The sequence below is a fragment of the Adiantum capillus-veneris genome, chromosome 3 (genome assembly GCF_014529385.1).
Source record: "Adiantum capillus-veneris isolate H3 chromosome 3, ASM1452938v2, whole genome shotgun sequence".
In the NCBI taxonomy this organism is placed as follows: Eukaryota; Viridiplantae; Streptophyta; class Polypodiopsida; order Polypodiales; family Pteridaceae; genus Adiantum; species Adiantum capillus-veneris.
The window spans coordinates 122,476,041-122,498,654 of NC_140933.1; the positions used below are offsets into that span (position 1 = coordinate 122,476,041).

Sequence of the window (22,614 nt, forward strand, 5' to 3'; positions counted from 1 at the left end):
CCAAGCGCACTTGATCGCGCTCACGCTCCAAAGCTATTTTCTTTCTGCTTTTCTTTCTTTTCGTTCCTCGGCCACCAAGCGCGCTTCACGATCCAAGATTTCTTATCTGTTTTGGCGTTCATGCTCCACGGCTTCTTGTCGTTCTGCTTTTCTTTCTAGTTGTGCCATCGCAACACGATTCACTTCTTGTTATTGTGTCATTATGTCCATCATCGACTTGACCAAAGCCTCCATAGGAGCTGATGCAATCCGTGGCGTAGATGGGGAAGGGGGAGGGTCAGAAAAACCTCGTGGTGGAGAAAATTCTTCTTCACCTTCTTCATGCTCATCACCTTCATGCGAAGTATCCATTCCGCTTCGGGTAATGACCATACACTGAGGTCGTGGGTTCTTCAATCCACGAGGAACTTGGGTTCTTGTGGTTCTTGGTTCTTGAGGTTCTTGAGGGTCTTGAGGTTCTTGAGTCTTGAGGCCTTGCGATTCTTGAGGTTCTTCTTTCGCTTGCAATCTGTGTTAGAAAAGGATCTTCTCTTCACCCAAGCTCTTCTCTTTCCCGCAGGCGCACCCCTTGGCAGGCTTGCGCTCACACCAAGGTTGCTTTTTCCCACCTCAGTCGATTGGTCGGCCGCTAAGTGCACGGTCTGCTCTCAATGAGTGAAAAGAGAAACAAGGGGAGGCTGGACAAGCCCTTCTTTCTTGGGTTTCCTGTCACTCTTCAAAAACACAATTAGAAATCGACACACCAAAGAGGACTTGGGTTAGCAACAAGCAAAAACAAATTCTTCTGGTTCTTTCCTTGAGTGATACAGAAGACTGCCAAAGCTCCGATACCAAAATGTAAGGTGCAGCGGAAGTGAATGTTGAACTTTGCTCAAGATGAGTGCTCCGAACTATGCTCAAGGTTCCTTTTACTTACGGAAGGGAGAGCCTTCCGTTCCTTTAGTGAGAGAGTGCAATGGACACAAACAAAGTGGAGAACACTGTGAATGAAGGTACATGAGACTGAGAGATAGAGAGAGAAGAATACGACACCAGAATGTTGTCAAAACCCTCCTCCGAAGGTCCCACTCTCTATGGCAAGAGCGGTCTACTATTGATTGCACAAATCTCTACAATGCTTTGGACTTGCCAACGATGTCGACAACGATGAGGACGACGCGAGACGGGCTGAAATCTGGAAACGCTAATGACTGAAATCTGCAAATCTTTATCTGCTGAATTCTGACTCTATGTCGATGATGATGTCGATGGCGACGATGCAACGACGACACGCTGAAAACTGCAAACTACACTGGATCTGACCGTGCGGCGAGGATCTGTCGCGAGAAGGTGAGATCTGCGAGGTTCGGGACTTGTTCTGCGGAGTCGTAGTGCTGAAAACTAAAAACGCTAGTCTAGATCTGAGTTCTAACTTCTGTCGTGATGAATCTGCAAAACACTAAGCTTGCTTACTGATCCAAAAACGCTAGGGCTGGTCCTGTTTTGTTGCAAAAACGCTAAGTTTTCTGCTGTCTTGCTGTTGCCGGGCTGATCTGCTGTGCAAAAACGCCAGGGGCTGATGTAGGTGAAAAACGCTAGCCTGCTTGCTGCAAAACGCTAGGTTTGCTGATGGGGGGGGAGTCCTGCTGAGAAGGTGCCTGTTGAACGTTGTGTTCATGCTGCCTCTTCTGCCAGAAAGTGCTAGCGCTAGGGTTTCTTATATACTTGGCTGTCAAAATTGCCCTACCTAGTTCTCAACAAAAGTCACTTAAAAATAATAAGTGAAAAATGTCAAAAATAGGGAAAATAGGTCTATGCACTTTAAAAATGCTCTTGATGGGTTCTAATGGAAATCTGATGATCATGCTATGTGCAACCAAAGTATATGCATCTACTCTAAGTGCCTGGACATGCACAGTCTGTGAACAAACTCACAAAAGTGCCAGAACACTTCCTAGGCTAGACTGACTGAACTGAACTGAACCCATGTCATGAAGTAGCTTGTCCACGTACACAAAGGGTTAGATGTGCACGTGACATTGTTACAGTGGTATCAGAGCTCAGCCGATTTCTCTTCTACCGGGACATCCAATCCCTTTTCTCACGACACACATGGATTCAAGCAAGAATCACACAACTTCTCTTGCCACCTCGGGAACGGAAGGCAGCACCGAAAATTCAAGTGGATTAGCACATCACGAATACGGGCCACCTCGGCCTACGCAATATCAGCTTATGGAGATGCAACGTCAATAGGAGGTTGACAAGTGCGCAGAGCAGATACTCCAGTTTGCAAAGGATCCACAGTATGCCAAATTTTTGACCCGGCACCCGATTGACGAAGTGCATACTCAGAAAGCCATTGATTCACAAATAAAACCGGCCCTCAAGAAACCTCCTACCCCAAAGATGTTTACTTAAGAACTTGATGACGTCGTCGAAAGACGAATCAACCAACTTCTGGAAGCGAAGAAGCCATCGAAGAAACAATCGAAGAAGCGCAACAAGGGGACTGACTACCCCGCTTATTTGGGCCGTCAATCTTCTTTTGCAAGTGTACGAAAACAGAAGAAGCATGTACGCTTCGAAGGACTACCTAGTTCTTCCTCTTCTGACAGCTCGGATAGCCCTTCCTATTCCGATTCGAGCGAAGAGAACAGAAAGGGCAAGAAGCGAAGCAAGAATCAAAGTTTTGGAAAGAACAAGAAGAAGGCAAGAAGAGCAGATCCCGACCCGTTTCTGACAGTTCTACTGAGGATTCATCCTCCTCTGAGAGTTCAGACTCCGATAATCACATGTTCTATGCAAAGAAGAAACACTTTCACAGAGCCAATCAATATGATTTTTTCGCGGACAAGGGCAAAAAGACCAAGGAATTTAAAGAAGGTGGACAGTCAGTAAAGTTTGAATCCTTTTCAGGATTCCAAGATGCTCCCAAGGCTTTAGCCTTTATTTAGCAGTTTGCTATAGCATTCTCAAAAGGGCGCAACTCAGAGCACTCCAAGATCAGGAGGGCAGCATCATTTTTGAAAGGAAATGCACGTGGTGGTCCTCTCTTCTGTTATGAAAAGAAGCCCCTACCAAGTGGTTAAAATTCAAACGGCTCTTTATTTCTTCTTGGTTAACTCAGAAGTACGAACGAGATATGATGACCGCTTGGAATCATCTCCGGATGACCAAGGCTGACTCTTTGGATGCTTATTGTGAGAGGTTTTGGGATGCTTTTCTACCAACCTCTTCTTTCAAATAAGGTCACTTATAAACAGCAAATCAAGTTGTTTTGTTGTGGACTTCCCAAAGAAATCCGAGATTACTGCCTTGAGCAGAAGTCCGAGTCCATACAACAATTGATGGGAAATGCTAAGCGGGGATTTGCTATGCATTTGCGTAACTTGACTTACCTAATTGATCAAGTTTCGACCCCAAGGACCGGACAAAACTCAACAAATGACAATAGCAGAAAGAGGAAGTTCCAAAAAAAAAAGGATGCACGACTCCGATTGACCGAGGAACACAGAACAGATTATCTCAAAGAGGAGAAGTGTTTTGACTACGGAGAACAAGGACACATCTCTGCAATGTGCCCCAAAAAGGCACAGCGAGGACAATCGGAAGATAGGCCAGAGAGCTCCAGAGCCGCAGAAGAACGTGGCAGAGAAGGAAAGATAAAAGCAAGACTGGTACCAAATTGCATGGGGACCGACCCGAATCAAATGGACGAAAGCACAGAACTTTGTCACGCATGGGGCAAAGTAAGAGATCAGGAAGCCCCCATCTTATTTGATGGAGGAGCCAAGGCAAACTGCATTTCACCTAAACTGGCGGCTCAACTTGACATTACACCCGACAAGATGGGGCCACAAGCGGAGGCAGTTCTAGCGGCACCCAGACGGGATGTTGCCATTACACCTATCATTGGAAAACTTCGTTTGCATTGTCAGGGGTATTTAGGGCACGAGGACTTTTCCATCATGCCTTTGGAAGGGTGTGACGTCCTCCTAGGAATCCCTTGGTACCACAAGAACACCGCCGTGGTTGACTATCGGGCCAAGAAAGCGACTTTGATGAATGAGAAGAGCAAGAAAATTGTGTTTGATGTAAAATTGAAGGGCGAGTTCGTCCCTATTGTATCGACTTCGGCCATTTCGAAATTAATAAAATCCAATCTTTTTGTTTACTTGATCTACTTGAAAGAATTGAATGATGAGCAAAGAACCCATATGACTGAAGTGGATAAAGAACGACAAGAATTTCTGCACACACAGGCCGATTGCTTCTCTAAAGGCCTACCAGGCGAGTTACCTCCACCTCGTCCTAAGGACCACACGATTGATTTGACTCTTGGAAGTACGTCACTGAGCCGGCCCCCTTATCAAGTTAGCCGAGCCCAGAATGAAGAAATAATGAATCAAGTAAAAGAACTTCTAGAAAAGGGTCTCATCCAACCTAGCACATCACCCTACTGTCTCTAGTTTCTCTAGTATTAAAGAAAGACAGATCTTGGAGAATGTGCACTGATTATAGAGCTCCACCTCGTCCTAAGGACCACACGATTGATTTGACTCTTGGAAGTACGTCACTGAGCCGGCCCCCTTATCAAGTTAGCCGAGCCCAGAATGAAGAAATAATGAATCAAGTAAAAGAACTTCTAGAAAAGGGTCTCATCCAACCTGGCACATCACCCTACTGTCTCTGGTTTCTCTAGTATTAAAGAAAGACAAATCTTGGAGAATGTGCACTGATTATAGAGCTCTCAACAAAATCACCATCAAGAACAGATTCCCTATTCCAAGGATCGATGATGTTCTCGATAAACTTCAGGGATCCTCTTATTTCAACAGAATTGATTTAAAAAGTGGATAACATTATATCCGAATCGCTCCGGGAGATGTCTACAAGACAGCCTTTCGGACAACTTTTGGTTTATATGAATATTTGGTGATGCCTTTTGGACTCACAAATGCTCGAGCAACATTCAACCGAATGGTGGATAGGAATTTCCAAGAGTATCGATCTTTTGTCGGTACTTTCTTTGACGACATTATTGTTTTCTCCAAGAATGAAGCAAAACGCATACATCATTCGCTACAGGTCTTTCAAGCATTGCGCAAGCATAGATTGGTTATCAATGCCAAAAAGAGTGAGTTTTTCTTACCGGAGATACATTTCTTGGGACACATTGTCTCAGTAGAAGGAGTACAGATGGACCCGGCCAAAATCGAGACTATCCGCAATTGGCCTGACCTAAAGAATGTTCACGAAGTTCGAAGCTTTTTGGGCTTGTGCTCTTGTTATCGGTGATTCATATGGAAGTTTGCAGAAATCGCTTCACCTTTGCATTTACTGACTCAAAAAAGAGTCCCTTTCACATGGGGACCGACAGAGGTGACTGCTTTTCAGACTCTTAAAGAAAAATCGACTACCGGACCAGTGTTGGCTTTCCAGACTTGCAAAAGCCATTTGAAGTTTATTGTGATGCTTGTGGTCGTAGTCTGGGAGCAGTTTTGATGCAAGAAGGCCATGTGATTGCTTATGAAAGCAGGATGTTTTCACGGCTAGAATTGGTAGCACACATTTATGAGAAAGAGCTATTGGTAGTGATCCATGCTCTTACACAGTGGCAACACTATTTACTCGGAGCCGATTCCATAGTCTTTACAGATCACCAGAGTTTACGCTACTTCTTGTCATAGATGCAACTTTCAAAAAAGCAGATGCGATGGGCTAACATCTTGTCACAGTTTCACTTTCAAATTGTCCATGTTCAAGGACAGAAGAATTTAGTGGCAAATGCATTGTCTCGAAAGCCCTTGGATCTGGCTATTTCCGCAATTCATCACAGAAGCCTCGAGGATATGGTTGACCAAAACACCACAGATCCTGATTTTGCGGACATTTTTACTCGGATATAGAATGGGGTTCCGGTTAATCCATATGGGATGGCTATTTGAAGCTGAAAACAATGTGTGTTACACAGATTTTAAGGGAAAAGGTCTTGACAAAGTGCCATTGTCTACCTTTTACGGCTCACCGCAGCATAGATACCACTTTGAAGAGTGTGGAGCGTTACTTCTATTGGCCGAGGCTCAAAAAGGGTGTGGACGACTTTGTTCGCATTTGTTTAGTATGCCAAAAGGTCAAGTTTGACAGGCAAAAGGCACAGGGACTACTACAGCCTTTATCCATTCCCACCCGCCCCTAGGAAAGCATTGTTATGGATTTCATCTTTGGTCTCCCCAAGACTCAAAGTGGGCACGATGGCATTTGGACTATCATTGACAGATTTAGCAAGCAAGCTCACTTCATTCCATTAAAAACAATAGTCAAGCCTAATCATTTAGCGAGACTCTTCATTGCTCAGATTTTTCGATTACATGGCATGCCTAAGATCATAGTTTTTGATAGATATCCTTGATTCACGAGTTTGTTTTAAAGGGCTATTTGGGAGAACATTGGCACACGGTTACAGTTCTCATCATCATTCCACCCACAGACAGACAATCAATCTGAGATAGCCATTTCAGTGGTTTTGGATTAATTCGAGTCTTACATCTCGGATCAGAAGACTCAATGGGAAAAATATTTGCCTTTGGTGAGATTTGCCTACAATAACACGGTTCACTCTTCGATGGGGAAGGCATCATTTAAGGTAATCGAAGGTGCTAAGAAAGTCCCTCCCATTTTAAGCACCAAGGACAGACACTGCTTTTGCCAAGGTTAGCAAGGCTCTAGAGAAGTCTCGAGCACGACACAAGAAGGCAACAGATCGACATAGACGCGACTTGACATTGAAGGAAGATGATTGGGTGCTCTTACGTTTTGAGAAGGCACGCCTATGGAAATAAAAAGAAAGGAACGGCTTTTTCCTAAGCTTAGCATGAGGTATTATGGCCATTTCGAGATTCAAGAAAAGATAAATGATATAACCTTCAGACTCAAGTTGCCAGACACTTGAAAGATTCACAATGCGTTTCATGTGAGTCTTTTGAAACCCTTCAAGGGTGAGGTGTTGTAACAAACTACTGACATGTCAAAGCCTAAAGAATGGAGCCAACTTACAGATGTGGCCGAGGGGCCTAAACTGTCACAAAGTGATGACGTGGCTGCCCGAGAGCAGAAACTCTAACCCTAATTTCTGCCAGAAACCCTAACTGCTGAAACCCTAATTCTAGAAACCCTAACCCTAAAACTTGCAAACCCTAATTCTGTTGCCAAAAACCCTAAAACTGCAGAAACCCTAACCCTAACCCTATTACGGCACAGAAAGAACAGCATGATAAAAACGACGACAGGCCTGAGAGTTCGAGAGCAGCTGAGGAATGTGGCAGAAAAGGCAGATAGAAATGCAGAACTGGTACCACATGGCGTGGGACCTGCACCGAATCTAATGAATGAAAGTACAAACTTTGCCACTTTCGGGGCAAAGGGAAGGATCAGGAAGCTCTTTTGAAGGAGCCAAGGCCAACTTCTTTTCACTTGGAATTGGCGGCTCGATTTGGAACTACGCCCGACAGACTGACGCCACAGGCGGAGGTAGTTCGACTGGCACCCAGATGGGATGTTGCCATTACACCGAGCATTGGCAAACTTCGTTTGCAATGACAGGGGTGTTCAGGGCACGCGAGTGACGTTCTACTCGGGATCCCTTGGTACCACAAGAACTACGCCGTGGTTGACTACCGGGCCGAGAAAGCGACTTTGATAAATGAAGGGCTTAGAGATTGTACTTGATGAACTTCAGTTTTCTTACTCATTCTTTTGGGAGAACTGAACGATGGATAGAAGTTGAATATGTTTTGACTTGAAGAAAAGAACGCCAAGATTTTTTTTTTTTTCTCCACGCTCATGCCGATTGCTTTTGAGAGGGCCTGAAGATCATACCATTGATCTGATATCTGGAAGCACGCCACCGAATCGACCACCTTATCGTGTGAGCCGAGTACAAAATGAAAAGATTATGAACTCAGTGAAAGACCTCTTGGAAAAGGGTCTTGTCCAGCCTAGTACTTCACCGTATTGCTCTCCAGTGTTGTTGGTTTTGAAGAAAGACGGATCTTGGAGAATGTGCATCGATTATAGCACTCTCAACGAAATCACCATCAAGAACAGATTTCCGATTCCTAGGATCGATGATATACTCGACAGGTTACAGGGATCCTCGTGCTTTAGCAGGATTGACTTGAAGAGTGGATATCATCAGATCAGGATAGCGCCAGGAGATGTCTACAAGACAGCTTTTCGGACGACTTTTGCGTTATTTGAGTTTTTGGTGATGCCTTTTGGCTTAACCAATGCTCCTGCGACATTTAACCGGATGATGGATAGGATTTTTCGAGAGTACAGGCTATTTGTTGGCACTTTCTTTGACGACATCATTGTTTTCTCCAAGAATGAGGCAGAACAAAGAGATCATCTGCTTCAAGTCTTTTAATGCTCAGAAAAGTGAATTTTTCCTACCAGAGATACATTTTTTTGGGACACATTGTGTCAGCAGCAGGAGTGCAAATGGACCCCGCCAAAATAGAGACTATCCGTGATTGGCCCGATTTGAGGAATGTCCATGAAGTTAGAAGCTTCTTGGGACTGTGTTCGTACTACAGGCGGTTCATACGAAAGTTTGCAGAGGTTGCTTCCCCTTTGCATACCTTGACACAGAAAGGAGTACCTTTTTCGTGGGGACCCACAGAGGTGACTGCCTTTCAGACATTGAAAGAGAAATTCACTACAGGACCAGATTTGACTTTGCCGGACTTGCAGAAGTCATTTGAAGTATTTTGCGATGCTTGTGGTCGTAGTCTGGGTGCGGTCTTGATGCAAGAAGGCCATGTCATAGCTTACGAGAGCCGTTTGTTCTCTAGGCCGGAGATGACAGCACAGATCTATGAGAAAGAGCTTTTGGCGGTTATCCATGCTCTTACTCAGTGGCGGCATTACCTACTCGGAGCGGATTTTACTGTCTTTACAGACCATTAGAGTTAGCGCTACTTCTTGTCACAGAAGCAGCTTTCGGAAAAACAGATGCGGTGGGCGAACATCTTGTCACAGTTCCACTTCCAGATTGTCCATGTGCAGGGACAGAAGAATGTAGTGGCAGATGCTTTGTCTCAGAAACCGTTGGTTCTGGCTATTTCCGCGATACATCATAGGAGCTTTGAGGATATGGTCGATCAGTGTGCCACAGATACAGATTTTGCAGATATTTTCACACGGATACGGGATGGGGAGACAGTAGCTGGATACTCCCTTCGGGAAGGCTACTTGATGAAAAAGACTGTTGTGCGTTACACAGCCGTTGAGGGAAAAGGTTATGAATGAATGCCACTGTCCACCTTTTACGGGTCACCGCGGCATTGCTACCACCATGAAAGGGGTAGAGAGATACTTCTTTGGGCCGAGACTCATAAAGGATGTGGAAGAGTTTGTGCGAAATTGCTCAGTATGCCAGAAGGTCAAGTTTGACAGGCATAAGGCACAGGGATTGTTACAGCCTTTACCCATACCCACCCACCCCTGGGAAAGTATTGCAATGGATTTCATTTTTGATCTCCCGAGAACACAGAATGATCACGATGATTTTCCGATTACATGGCACGCCTGAGACGATTGTCTCCGACAGAGACCCCAGATTTATGAGTTTGTTTTGGAAGGCAATTTGGAAGAACATTGGCACGCGGTTGCAGTTCTCGTCATCGTTCCACTTGCAGACTGACGGGCAATGTGAGATTGCCAATTCAGTGATTTCAGATTTATTGAAGTCTTGTATCTCGCATCAGAAGACTCAATGGGAAAAGAACTTACCTTTTGTGGAATTTGCCTACAATAACACGATACACTCTTTGACGGGGAAGACGCCATGAGAGATTGTTGAAACTGCTGCGAAGGTTCCATCCTTCCTGAGCACGAAAGATTAGAAATTTGAAGCGGATGAATATTCGCGAGATTTGGATACGGCTTTTGCCATGGTTCGCGAGACTTTACAGAAGTATCAAGAACGATAGAAAAAGGCAGCGGATCGCCATCGTCGCGACTTGAAACTGAAGGAGGATGATTGGGTGCTCTTACTTTTGAGAAGGCACGCCTAAGAAAGAAGAAGGGAAAGGAGAGGCTTTTTCCAAAGCTTAGTATGTGATACTACGGACCTTTCCAGATTACTGACAAGATAAATGACGTCTCCTTCCGATTGAAACTGCCAGATACTTGGAGGATTCACAATGCATTGCATGTGAGTCTCTTGAAACATTGTTAAGGGTGATGTGCCTGATGATGGGGAGCCTGATGAGCAACCCAAAGTGGAAGAAAACGAGGAGATCCTTGTTCCTGAACAGATTTTGGCACATAATGATACGAAGAAAGGTAAAGTCCCAAGGCGGTTCTTGGTTAAGTTCAAGAACTTTCCTTCCTGCATTTGATGCGAAGTGGATGGAGGAGGAGGACCTAGCAGATACTCCTCGGATTGTGAAACTTTACCTCGATGTTTTGGTTTAGCATAGTCTACTCCAAACGGAACCCAGAAACTCAGCTTGGCCGAAGATCTGGTGCAGTGGGATGCACAAGAGGGGAGTTACTCCGCTCCTTTGTCAACAGATGCCTTGATTTTGATACTAAAGTCACTGATGTCTCTTTGAGCTTCAGGGATACTGAGAGCTGACAGTATTCTGTTGGATGACTTTATGAAATGGAATTCCTGATAATGATACTGATTTGTTCTTGACTTCTTGTGAGTGCAGGAACTGATGCCGAAATGACTGTAGCATTTTGGTCTGACTGATCTCGAATAGACATGGTTGCAATAGGGGTTAGTCAATCGGACATCGATGAGGTCCCGATTGGACCTAGATGTGATTGCTAGCTACATTGCCGATAAATCATGGTCTAAGATCCGAATGAATGTTGAATGTCATGTGATGTCCTGTGATGTCGTGTGATGTGACTGTCGATTTTGTACATGTGCTAGATGTGTGTTCCTAGTACCTAGGTACTAACAGTCAGTGTCTGCTAAGACGGTTTATGGCTTTTGTCGGTTTCGCAGGCGTAATCGCGGTCGATTACAATGCTTTCAAGAGGGGGGTATGTCACAAAGTGATGACGTGGCGGACAGTAGAAACCCTAATTTCTGCCAGAAACCCTAAAATTCCTGCAAACCCTAATTTTTGCCAAAAACCCTAAATTCCGGAAATCGCGGAGGCGGATTATTATTATTATTAAAAAAAAAATTGGAAAATGATGAGCGACGCGAATTTTGCTTTTGCTTTTTTTTTATAAAAAAAAGAGAAAAGACTCTCTAAGAGAGAGAGAGAACTGATGCTTTTGATTTTAAAAGCTTTTGGGGCTCTGCTTTTGGGCATCCCTTGTAACCTTTAAATTAGTGGTGAGGGCCTCACTTCTTAGAGCATCTGGACGCAGAGTCTGAGAGTGAAACCCTAACCGCTCTCTTGTACTTTGATGATTGATTAATATAAAAGGAAATACCGAAAGGGGCGCCAGTCTTTGGGGCCAATATCTCTAGGCACGGAACTCCGCCGGGCCAGTGCAAATCTATTGTGATCTGTGAATTGTTTTGAAGTGGTTATTTGGTGCTGTCGCGGTTGATTCTTGACTTGGAGTGTCCAAGTCTGTTACACTGGAGTACCGGCTTGTACTGTGTTGATGCAATATAAAGAAATACCGAAAGGGGCGCCAAGGTTTGGGGCCAATACTCTCTGGGGTGGAATTCCGCCACTCCATGTCGCGTGTCGTCTCTCTCTATTTCAGTTCAGTTGTTATTTGAAGTGCTTAAATTTGTTCAGTCTGTTCTTTTCTATTGGCACGTGGTGCCCGTCTTATGACCGGTGCCACTTGATGGGGAGCCTGATGAGCAACCCGAAGTGGAAGAGAGCAAGGAAATACTCGTTCCAGAACAGATTCTGGCACATAAGGAAAGAAAGTTAAAGGTAAAGTGATTCGGCGGTTCTTAGTGAAATTTAAGAACTATCCGGCATTGGATGCGAAGTGGAAGGAGGAGGAGAACCTAGCACATACTCCTCAGATTTTGGAACTTTACCTTGAGACTTTTGGATTAGTTGCGTCTATTCCAAACGATCCCAAAGATCAGCAAGGTTGAATCTGGTGCAGACGGGACTGCACAAGAGGGGAGTCAGTCCGCTCCTTTGTCACAGATTATCTACATGGAATAGAGTCATTGATTTCCCTTTGGATTTCAAGTACTGTTGTGCTGACAGTATTCTGTTGTATGACTTTATGAATATTGAAAATGGGAATTCCCGACCTTGAACCTGATTGATGTGTACTCTCTCGTGTGATTTTGTTTGAGTGTAAGAATGAAAGACGAAATGATTGCAGCATTTCGGTTTTGAGAATCTATAGACATGATCTCAATAAGAATTAGCTAATCCAACATCACTGAGGTCCGAGATGGATCTAGATGCGATTGCTAAATACGTTGCCAGGAATCATGGTCTTAGCTCTGGAATCAATTTCTTTGATTGATATGATATGAATGTGCATTGACTGAGTCGCCTTTGTGCACTTAGAGTCAGTGTCTACTAAACTGGTTTATGGCCTCTGTCTATTTTGCAGGCATGACAGAGGGCGATTACAACTCTTTCAAGAGGGGGGTATGTCACAAATTGATGACATGGCATGACCATAAGTATCCCCAACTCATGGGGAACATGCCGACAGGGCCCTAGGGACACTAGAGTATTAAAAAAAAAGAAACTTCAATGACTGGCCGTACGAAAATTTCCGCAAAACGCATTGATGGTGCTGACGTGGCTGGCCGTACAGAAATCTCCATAAAACGTGCTGCTAAGGTGACGTGGCAGGCTGTACGGATTTCCTCTTTGTGCGCTAGCTGCTTTTGGAGAGCCTAGTGCTTTTGAGTTGCAAGATTTTTATGTACTGCTTTTCACCTAGGCCAAGGGCCTTTTCTCTCTGGCTCACTTCATGCTGACAAGCCAGTGAGCAGAGGAGACCCAAGGGCAATTGTACTTTGCTCAATTATTACTACAAAAAGAAATATCGAAAGGGACCCCAGTCTTTGGGGCCAATCTCTCTGGGCACGGAACTACACCAAGCCATGTCAACTCAATTGAACTGTGATTTAGGTGTGAAGTGTTCAAAGTGAATCTCTCTCGTGTGTCGTGCCAGATTCCAGACTTGAGGTGTCTAAGTTTGTTACAGTTATGCTACCGAAATCTGGTTAGAGTAGGGGAATTTCAGCCCGATAAAAGTGGGACAGCCTATAGAAGTTTACAGGTTTTTCTCTCAAGTGTAATAAGAATAAAGAAATGCCGAAAGAGGCGCCAGTCTTTGGGTCCTACACGGTGTTGTTGTCTGCTTGGTAGCGCTCTAGCTGCCAGGCAGTGGTTTGTTTAAAGTGTTAATTCCAGTCACAGGTTTATTCATGATTCGTGAGGTTCCTCTGTGTCGTAAAGTTCAAGTAAAGTTTTTCAAGTAAAGAATCAAGTGAAAGCTGTAGTCTACCGTTTCAGAGTTGATCATGGATGACCTTTGCCTTCATCAAAAATGACTACATGGAAGTCTGGGCGTCGAACTTGATGGAAAATAACTATCCAAGAAGGGTGACGGCTTGCATCATAGAGTCTCAATCAAATATATCTCAGAGCTTTGACCACATTTTATTGGTAGTTTGCAAAGTCTATACCATGGGAGAGATTTCCTTCATGAGTACCTTGACAATGACTAAGATTACTTGCATCCCAATCAATGCACAATCGAATAAACTCACCATCGTGAAGTCGAGTCCACCTGTTGTTTGCCGAGGTGAACCTCGCACTCTTGTCTCCACGCCGTCAACGATGTCCCACAAGCCTTTTTGTAGCAACCACAGACGCATGATCAATTGCCCATGAGCATAGTTGTCTCCAATTAGTTTGTCGGTGTTGGCATTTGGGAAAGGGGGGGTGCCATCATGCGAGCGTTCGAATATAAGGGAGCCATTTTGATGTCGAAGACTTGCCAAAATAGACAATTTTCAAAAAAAACAAAAGAACTTTGTCCAAAAGCATGGGAAGGAGGGCTTAGTGGGTTTTAAAAATGACCCTTTATGGTTTAATCACCCATGGGGCAGTGTTTTTTAAGAACGCATGAAGCTCCTCCTGATAACTCGCATGCGGTAGATCCTGGAAAAAACATGTCCCTACAAACGGCCAGCAAGGAAACGCATTGCCGATGTAGATGCAGCCAGCCAGCTTCTCCTCAATGCTCCAATTGCCCGCGCTCTACTTCATGCACCTTCTCCATGCCCACTTTTTCGTGCCCATTCTCCCGCGATCACAGAGCCTTAAGCTTTTATACCATCACAAAGTCGACGATGTTCTAGAGATAGAGCGAGAATGCATGAGGGAGGAAGAGAGAGTTTTTGCTTGAACCAAATAAACCGGCAATGAATTAGCTTGATATTGAAGAGTGCTTCTTATATACTCTCCTAGGGGACTTGATTACTACTCACATGAATTGCCTGATTAGACTCGTTTCAAATAAGTAATATACACACCTAAAATGACAAAATAAATATAAAAAATAACATTGGGCATTCACTTAAGATACATAATCTAGCAACAAGAACTAGACAATGCTTTTGTGACAGCAACTCTCTATGCCAAAAGCACGCTTGGACGCATCAGCAAAGACTATACGCTAACAGCGAGTCTGATCTCTTTCAATATGTGACAATGGTGCAACAATGTATGCAAAATTCTTAATGTGAAAATTGTATGCTTGACACAAACCAAGAAATAAGTGATAGCATACACAATCTTAAGAATTAGCCACTCTTACCTCTCCTTTTTTTTTTAGCAAAAAGTGAATCTTTTAACCCTTTACGTTATATAAAAACAACCATAGTTCCATATACATGAGATATGGTAAAACCTCCTATAGCAGCTCACAAAAGTCAAAGGACTATGAAACCCATAGGCTGTTGTACCTCCAAAATCGTCAGCATCCACTCTGACATTTCTTGATAATGTACTTAAAAAAGACCTCCGACACAGCCATTTTGTAAGAGGCAGCAAGGACCCCATCATCATCCACCACAAAAGCCAAGGGAAGGTGTCCAGATGCACATCTCTCTGACCAAACCAACTTCCCCGAGGCCCCACTAAACTGACTCTTAAACAACTCTGCAAATTGTAAGATATGGATAAAGTAGTTGGCCTCAACCATTGTTTGCTCCTATATGGTATCATACGCAACCTCCCTCCACCAAAAGGAATCCTCATGTAAAAGCTGTACGCTATATCTGATCATGGGAGCTCTCTCTCGACCAAGGAAAAGGTGACGTCCTCCTGAGAACTGCAAGAAAAACATGTCAAAACAAAGTGACCCACTCCTCAAAGAGACATTTGGAAATCTCTATGGACCAACCCCAAAAAACTCGACACCGGCAAGATCTCAAATACCAGGACATCTGCTCGGGTGCAAACCTGTTGAATAGTCAAACTCATCTGCAAACTAAGGACCAATTTGTCTCTGTTGTCGTCCTCCAGGGAAATCCCTCAGCCCCATCTCATGACATCAAAGGCACTAATTCGCTTTGCTCATAACCACAATCCCTGTGGGTGTAGCACCCCTTTTCTCTCAAAAGTGATACTATGTGGAAGGGATGGTAGCCACCTCTATAGATGGCACACATATCTTGGTCTGTACCTGCCCAGTTTTGGTTCTATTTTTGGTACAAGGTACTTTGAAACTTAACTCTGTGTTGAAAGCAACTAATGAGAAATCCTCATAGCATGGAGGTAGAAAAATCAAATTGTCCTTGAAAGCGAAAGGAATGTGACGAACGGCCCTAGAGGCAAGCTCTTGTGATGAGAAAACAGCGATGGAAGTACCTCTTTCCGCTCTTATCTTCTCGGGGTCAAGACATACGATGTAGTTAAAAGCAATTGACTTCCGTGCCTAGATCATTTGCATGTTGCTCCCAAAAAACAAAGAAAATATGAAATACCTAAATGGCAAATTGTAGTAAATAACAATTGACTTCCATGTCTAGATCATTCACATGTTGCATATATTTATGAAGAAAAATATATACGCAAAGGCATATATCTGTAAGATAAAATAACAACAAAGTAGGATCTTGTAGTAAATGAAAGTAGAGAAACACAGCAAACTAGACAATGAAGAGAATCAAAAGTTCGATTGCCAAATTGATACAATGTGATGGCGCACCGCCCACGTTCACAAGCCATGACCACAGGCTACTGACCACCAACCAAACCACAATTTCCATTGCACAATTCTGGGAGGCTTGCCCATAGTGACATGAATCTGAAAATTTCTGGGTGAGGCTCTTTTTGGTCCAATGGGCTCCTTTCTCCTTGTTTGTCCTCTTACCGTCCCAATTCAGCCTTAGTTGCTCCCTTCTCTCCTTTATCTCTTACACATACTCTCTCTCCTCATCTCCATGCTTCTACATCTGTGCCACTTTCACAGCTACAAAACGCTGGAGCTTCCAAATACCTATGACACCAACAATACTCATGCATTGAAACGTGACTGAATCTAGCGTACTGTTTACGTACCTATATAGGGAGAGGTTTGTCAATCCCAAGTGCCCATTTTGTCTGTAATCAACTCTAGCACAAAGATTTCTGACCTCTCCTCACCTAAGCTCATATAGAGCTCATTCCTGGAGGACGACCAAAAATGAAGCCCTCCTTGAGTTTATGGAGGATGGAACAGCATGCAAATAGAACATATATTTGGGATGGCTCTTTCTGTAAGTGGGGCCATGTGAGCCTCCTCTAGCTCGCAGATAGGACGACTATCCAGTTTTCCAAAACACCTTCCATCTCGGAAGAGTTTTCTATTGTGCAAAAGAAGCCTCTTTTCTAGACATTAAGCTGAAAGACTGCAAAGATGGGAAGCCTGGGACATACCTGTATCTGCTCGAGCTCGACGTGGGAGAGGTATGACGCAACGGAGGCGAAGCAGGAGAACGAGAACGACGGAAGGCGATATTGGAGCGCAGGGAAGATGGAATGCTTCGGAAGAAAAGAGAGAGCGTGACGGTTCCTGTACCTCGTGGCTATGGCGGGGGCTCGCAGCAAAGAGGCTGCAACGGCCATAACGTAGCAGCTTGCGCCAAGCACTAAGATGGCTCTAAGAGCCGAGTCCCACTTTGCATCTGTGGGATGCTTGTAAATCTGCTATTGAGTATTCTACATACTCGTAGGACTCGCTATTTATTCATTACTTCTGAAGATTCCTCCTGAGGCATGGGCCAGAGTCGCCAGACCTTGATATTTGCTATCCTTCAAAAACTTAGATTCAGATTTCGAACTCGACCCGACAGGCAATGTACTCCACGATTCAGCAAGCTAACCAATCGAGCTTGATTGCTATATGCACATCCCAGTGCCATTGTTCAAATAGGTGAAAACATTTCCTGTCTTCAGCCTGCGCTCTCTAGCCTTCGGCCGGTTTTCCCCTCTCTCGCGGCCCTCGCCTTCCCTTCCCCTAGACTCTCTGGCCTTCGGCTGCTTTCCCCCTTCCTCGTTGGTCACCACCTGCACCTCCTTCCTACTTCCGCATCTGCCCAGATTCGGTCTCGTTTTCCTTTTCCAAAATTCGCAGGACATACTATTGGTACTATAATTAGGTTTGTATTTACTGTTTTATTCAATTAGTTCGATGATTCCTTCTGCCAATTCCGTTTCATTGGACTTTCAAAGGATTGAGGGATTGCTTTCGCACCCTCATAAAAGTGGATGGACGGATTCGAACTCGCACAGAACGCAAATCCACCAGTGTGCGCTAATGTACACTACGAGGGCAACCATGCTCGTGTGATGCAATGATTGCTCATTAATTTTAGAAAAATATAATCACGATGGGCCCCTACGCCTCCCGCTCTGCACCCGCTCCCCACCCACACCAAAACACACCTCTGCCCTGCCTCTTCCGTCTCCTCTTTGCGCGAACTAAGCCTGCCCCGCTGTGCGTCTTCTCTCAAGCGTAGATACATGTCATCATATTGTAACTCCTTTAAGTATTCACCGGTGCAGCGTGCTTGTGGTGACATTTCCATGGCTGTCGTCCTAGGCGTATGTCGTGGTGTCACCTATGAGCCAAAAGTTGATGGCACTGATGCTTCTAGCTCTTCAAGCCTGCTCTATGATCCAGTGCGAAGCGGATATACTCTCCTAATGAGAGATTTTTTTATTTAATATGATTGGGTACCTTCTACTGGTCACCTCAATCTACATATCTATATACTAAGATAAAGAGATGAGGCGGATGCCATTGGTTCAACAACCCCATTGGAATCCCTCCTCTTCTCTTCTCTCTCTCTCTCTCTCTCTCTCTCTCTCTCTCTCTCACACACACACACACACACATGCATGCATGCCTGGGGTAATCACTCATCAAAAGCTCCCTATATCATGTGCATTCAAGAAATTCTTAATATGTTGCATTTACATTGTGTATTTCTATCTAGAAAACCCCCACCCCTTGCTAATGCATAAAAGTATACATTTTGGGGTAATAACAATCCTCTTTGGTTCACTCACATGATATGAAACACATTTTGAAAAGTGACCACCCGGAGCACACATGCACACACACGTCGGGTGCAAGCATGGCAAAGTGGCCCACTTTTTATGACCATAAGGCCTTCTCATCATTCATCATAATTCATGTTTCAGGATCTCAGACACTGCTTGTGCGCATTGCACATGGTAAGGTCACTGGTGCATGTCCATTAGGATGTATACTTGAAGAGAAATGAAACCATAACATTTCAAGGAAGATTGAACCTTTGAGAAGAAGAAGAATAATTTTTTTCAGTTGGAGGGGCCTATGTTGCTACCATGTATACGGTAGTGATGTATGTGAACACACTTAACACCGTTGGGGTACTTTTTTCCCTCACTAGGAGGTTGTTTCCTTGTGCTTTGTATATACTCCCATCACTCTAGGGATATCTTATCTTGTATTTGCACACTTAGTAATACACTCTCTATTGTGTGTCTTGAATTTCTTCCCCATGTCTAAATTGTGTGTGTATTCCTACAACCCCAACTCCAACAATTGGTATCAAAGCACGTTGCATCCCCCCCGTGCTGCATAGCTGCCAACAACCCCTGCTCTCTTTCTCTGATTTGGGTGAGCTTGGTTAACATCAATAGGTCAATAAATAATTTGGGACAACACAATTTTGATTCAAGCTCGTTTTAACTTTCGTTTCCACAATTGCGAGTACTATGCAAGCAATTTTGTTCGTTTGTGCAAAATTTTGTCCACTATAAATTTTTAAATAGCAAATTTTGGATAGTCTACTATGGATTTTGTTTAGTTTCTAATTAGTTTGGGCATTTTCTACATGAGGTTCTATGTTTCACTATGGTTGAGAGAAATGACGCTTTTAAGATGTTAGTTACTCCATGACAAATTGGAGGGAGACAATTATCCATTGTCGGATTACATGGTGCAGCATGTACTTGTTTCCAAGGTTGTATCAAACATTGTTAAAGGTTTTGATGTATGCTCAAGTTTTATGGGTTCCAGTTCTATGGAAGATGTTGTAGGTTCTAGCAGTTTTACTTGCGTTGTTTTACCTATAGGTGAATAGGCTCGTTGAGATAGCATTGATTGCACTATCTATTAAGCACACCATTACATTCTCAGCCCTAGCTTGTCTAAGGTCCTAGGTCTAAGGACTTTTAACACTAACCTTTGGAGTTTAATGAAGCTAACCCTAAGGTCTTTCAAGCTCCATTAGCTAGCATTGCTCTTTGACAGACCATCTCCCATTTGGACCCATTGACTTTGGTCCCGTACTGAGATATATCCATAAGCACATGTCTATATTCTAACTCTTGTTCCCGTTTATTCTCCCACATTAAATGATCAGTTTAATATGAGAAAATCATTAACGCTAGTTAGATATTAGATTTTATGACACTATTGCTTACACAGAATGATCTTTTAGCGTGTAGTGTCAATATGACCCTTATGTCCATGATCCATGTACGATTGAGGGTGCACATTCACATGTGTGGTGTTTAGATAGAGATGCTACAAAACACATTACATCTCATTGTGACTTGCTCACTTCTCTTGATGTTGTTCCCAATGAGAATATTGACACTTGTGCCAACAATGTCTCTTATCCAGATTAGGGAGTGAAAAAGATTGTACTCATTGTTGCAGTTAATGGAAGTTCCTCTATGCCTAGAATCAAGAAGAATGTGATGTCTATTTTTTCATTAGCAAGACTTGGCCTTGTTGTCAAGTTTATGGATGACATATACATTATTACTTCACGTGATACTATTGTGGCATTAGATACATTGGCTCATGGGTTGTAGACGCTCAACTATTCTCATGACAAGTGTGTGGAAAACATGCAAATGTAGTTACAAATTCTAAAGCTATTTCAAATGCTAAACTATGGCATGCACGTTTTGGACATCTCAAGATTGCTAGTGAAGTCGCGGAGCGGAGCGTGGGTCGACTCTCTCACACACACACACACACACAGTGAGCTTACACAGTACAGTACGCAGAGAACTGTTAGAAGGGTTATCTCCCAATACCTTAGTATTCACAAAGTATAAGTTAGTATATACAAAGAGTTAGAGGGAAGTGAGTTAGGCGGGCGGCCAGCCATATCCGCATAAGAGGCCACTTGGGCTTTAATCCCAACAACCTCCCATTTAAAGTCCAATGTGGCACTTTAAGTAACTGTAAATCTATGAACATAAATGTACAAAGATTTACATGGCTGCCATCTATCCAATGCCCAATAACTCACAACAATGCACAAAGCCCTCTCCTGGAAGTCCCTTTGTGAGTAGATCAGCAGGATTGTCCTTGGTGTGGATCTTCAGCAGTTGTATCTGCTTGTCTTCAAGTACTTCCCTAATGAAGTGATATTTGACATCAATATGCTTAGTCTTCGAATGGAACACTGGATTCTTTGCCAATTGTATAGCACTTTGACTATCACAATATAACTCTGGCATATCTACTTTGATTCCCAAGTCTGCAACCAATCTACCAAGCCAAATAGCTTCTTTGCATGCCTCATTTGCTACAACATACTCAGCTTCTGTAGTAGACTGCGTAACACAATCTTGTAATCGAGATCGCCATGATATGGCACCTCCAGCCAATGTAAAGACATAGCCTGATGTAGATCTCCTCTTATCCAAGTCTCCTGCATAATCTGAGTCAGTGTATCCTCTGACACTCAAATCCTGACTACCATAGCATATGCGCATATGTTAGGAAATAAGACGTAGCTAAATAGATAATTGAGTAGATTACTTAATGGAGAGAGACAAATTTATATACACGAGATTATAGTGTAGAGAGAGAGAGAGAGAGAGAGAGTACACACGATATACGTGGTTCACCCAATGTGGGCTACGTCCACGGGAAAGCAGCCACTCAATGGCTTTGGTACTTCAAAACAAGAAGTAGTTTACAAAGGGATTATACCCTTAATGGAGCTCCCGCCTTGCTTCACTCTCACCACCTCACACTCACCTTGTTGCATCAACTTCACACTATGAAATGTGTGTAGAAATGGCCTCCTTTTATAGGCCAAAAGGGATGCCCTCTCTTATGAGAGACAGCCATGTGTAGCTGCCCTTGTGCGAATAAGTCCAAATCGGACCCTCCAATCCGCCCATGTGTGGCCGCCCTTGAGAAGACAAGTCCGCTTTTGAATTCGGCCACCGGCCATTGAATTCGGCCACCGGCCACCGGCCATTGACTTCCGACCACCGGCCACCGGCCATTGACTTCCGACCACCGGCCATTGGCCATTGACTACCGGCCACCGGCCAACCGACCGGTTGTTTTCCGACCACTTTCCGATCGTCGTCCGGCCATAATATTCCGGCGAAAAGGAATATTCCGGCCTTTAAAGTTGCCCCTGATTCTTGTCCGTGAAAATTTTGGTTTCTGGTGAGTGATTTTCCTTCACGCACGATGGCTTCTCCTCATAATGGGGGCCTTACAAATGTGCGCTTTTACCACAGAAAATTACAAGGGTAAATCAGGCTCCATACTTAACAATCTCCCACTTGGAGACTGATCTCCAAACCAAACCTGTGACTGCTTTCCATTCTGGCTTTTTATCCTTGAATGCCGATTGAAGATGAGCAAAAGCTCAACTTCTCCTTGTTGACCACCTTTGTAAACATGTCTGCAGGATTTTCACTTGTATGCACCTTTCCTAGCTTTAGTTGTCCCTCTTCCAAAAGAGTGCGTATGAAGTGATATCTCACCTCAATGTGCTTTGTCCTTGAATGAAAGGCTGAGTTCTTCGCAAGATGGATAGCGCTTTGGCTATCACTGTACAAGACACAATTGTCTTGTTTGAATCCAAGCTCTTCTAAGAATCTGTGAAGCCACAGAATTTCTTTGCTTGCCTCCGTCGTTGCTACATACTCTGCTTCCGTGGTAGAAAGTGAAACCACTTTCTGCAGCTTTGAAGCCCAGCTTACTGCTGTGCCTCCAACCGTGAACACATAGCCAGTAGTGCTCCTTCGAGTATCTTTGTCACCTGCCATATCTGCATCAGCATACCCTTCTAGAAAAATATCAGTTCCTCCAAAATACAAAGCATTTGTTGTTGTCCCTTTTAGATAC

General features: G+C 43.9%; 1 protein-coding gene across 9 annotated transcripts in view; it reads right to left on the bottom strand.

The window, feature by feature from the left end:
• LOC147461631 (uncharacterized) overlaps positions 1-17,159 on the bottom strand; it is a 122,894-nt gene extending 105,735 nt beyond the window's left edge. For 4 of the 9 annotated variants that reach the window (XM_086509121.1, XM_086509123.1, XM_086509122.1 and 1 more), the window contains exon 1: positions 16,887-17,159. In XM_086509121.1, coding sequence (XP_086365247.1) covers positions 16,887-17,075 — 189 coding nt within the window. In that variant the 5' untranslated portion in view covers positions 17,076-17,159. The remainder of the gene's footprint in view (positions 1-16,886) is intronic. The other 5 variants (XM_086509126.1, XM_086509125.1, XM_086509124.1 and 2 more) reach the window with 4 other exon arrangements.
• Between the last annotated feature and the right edge of the window lie 5,455 nt (positions 17,160-22,614).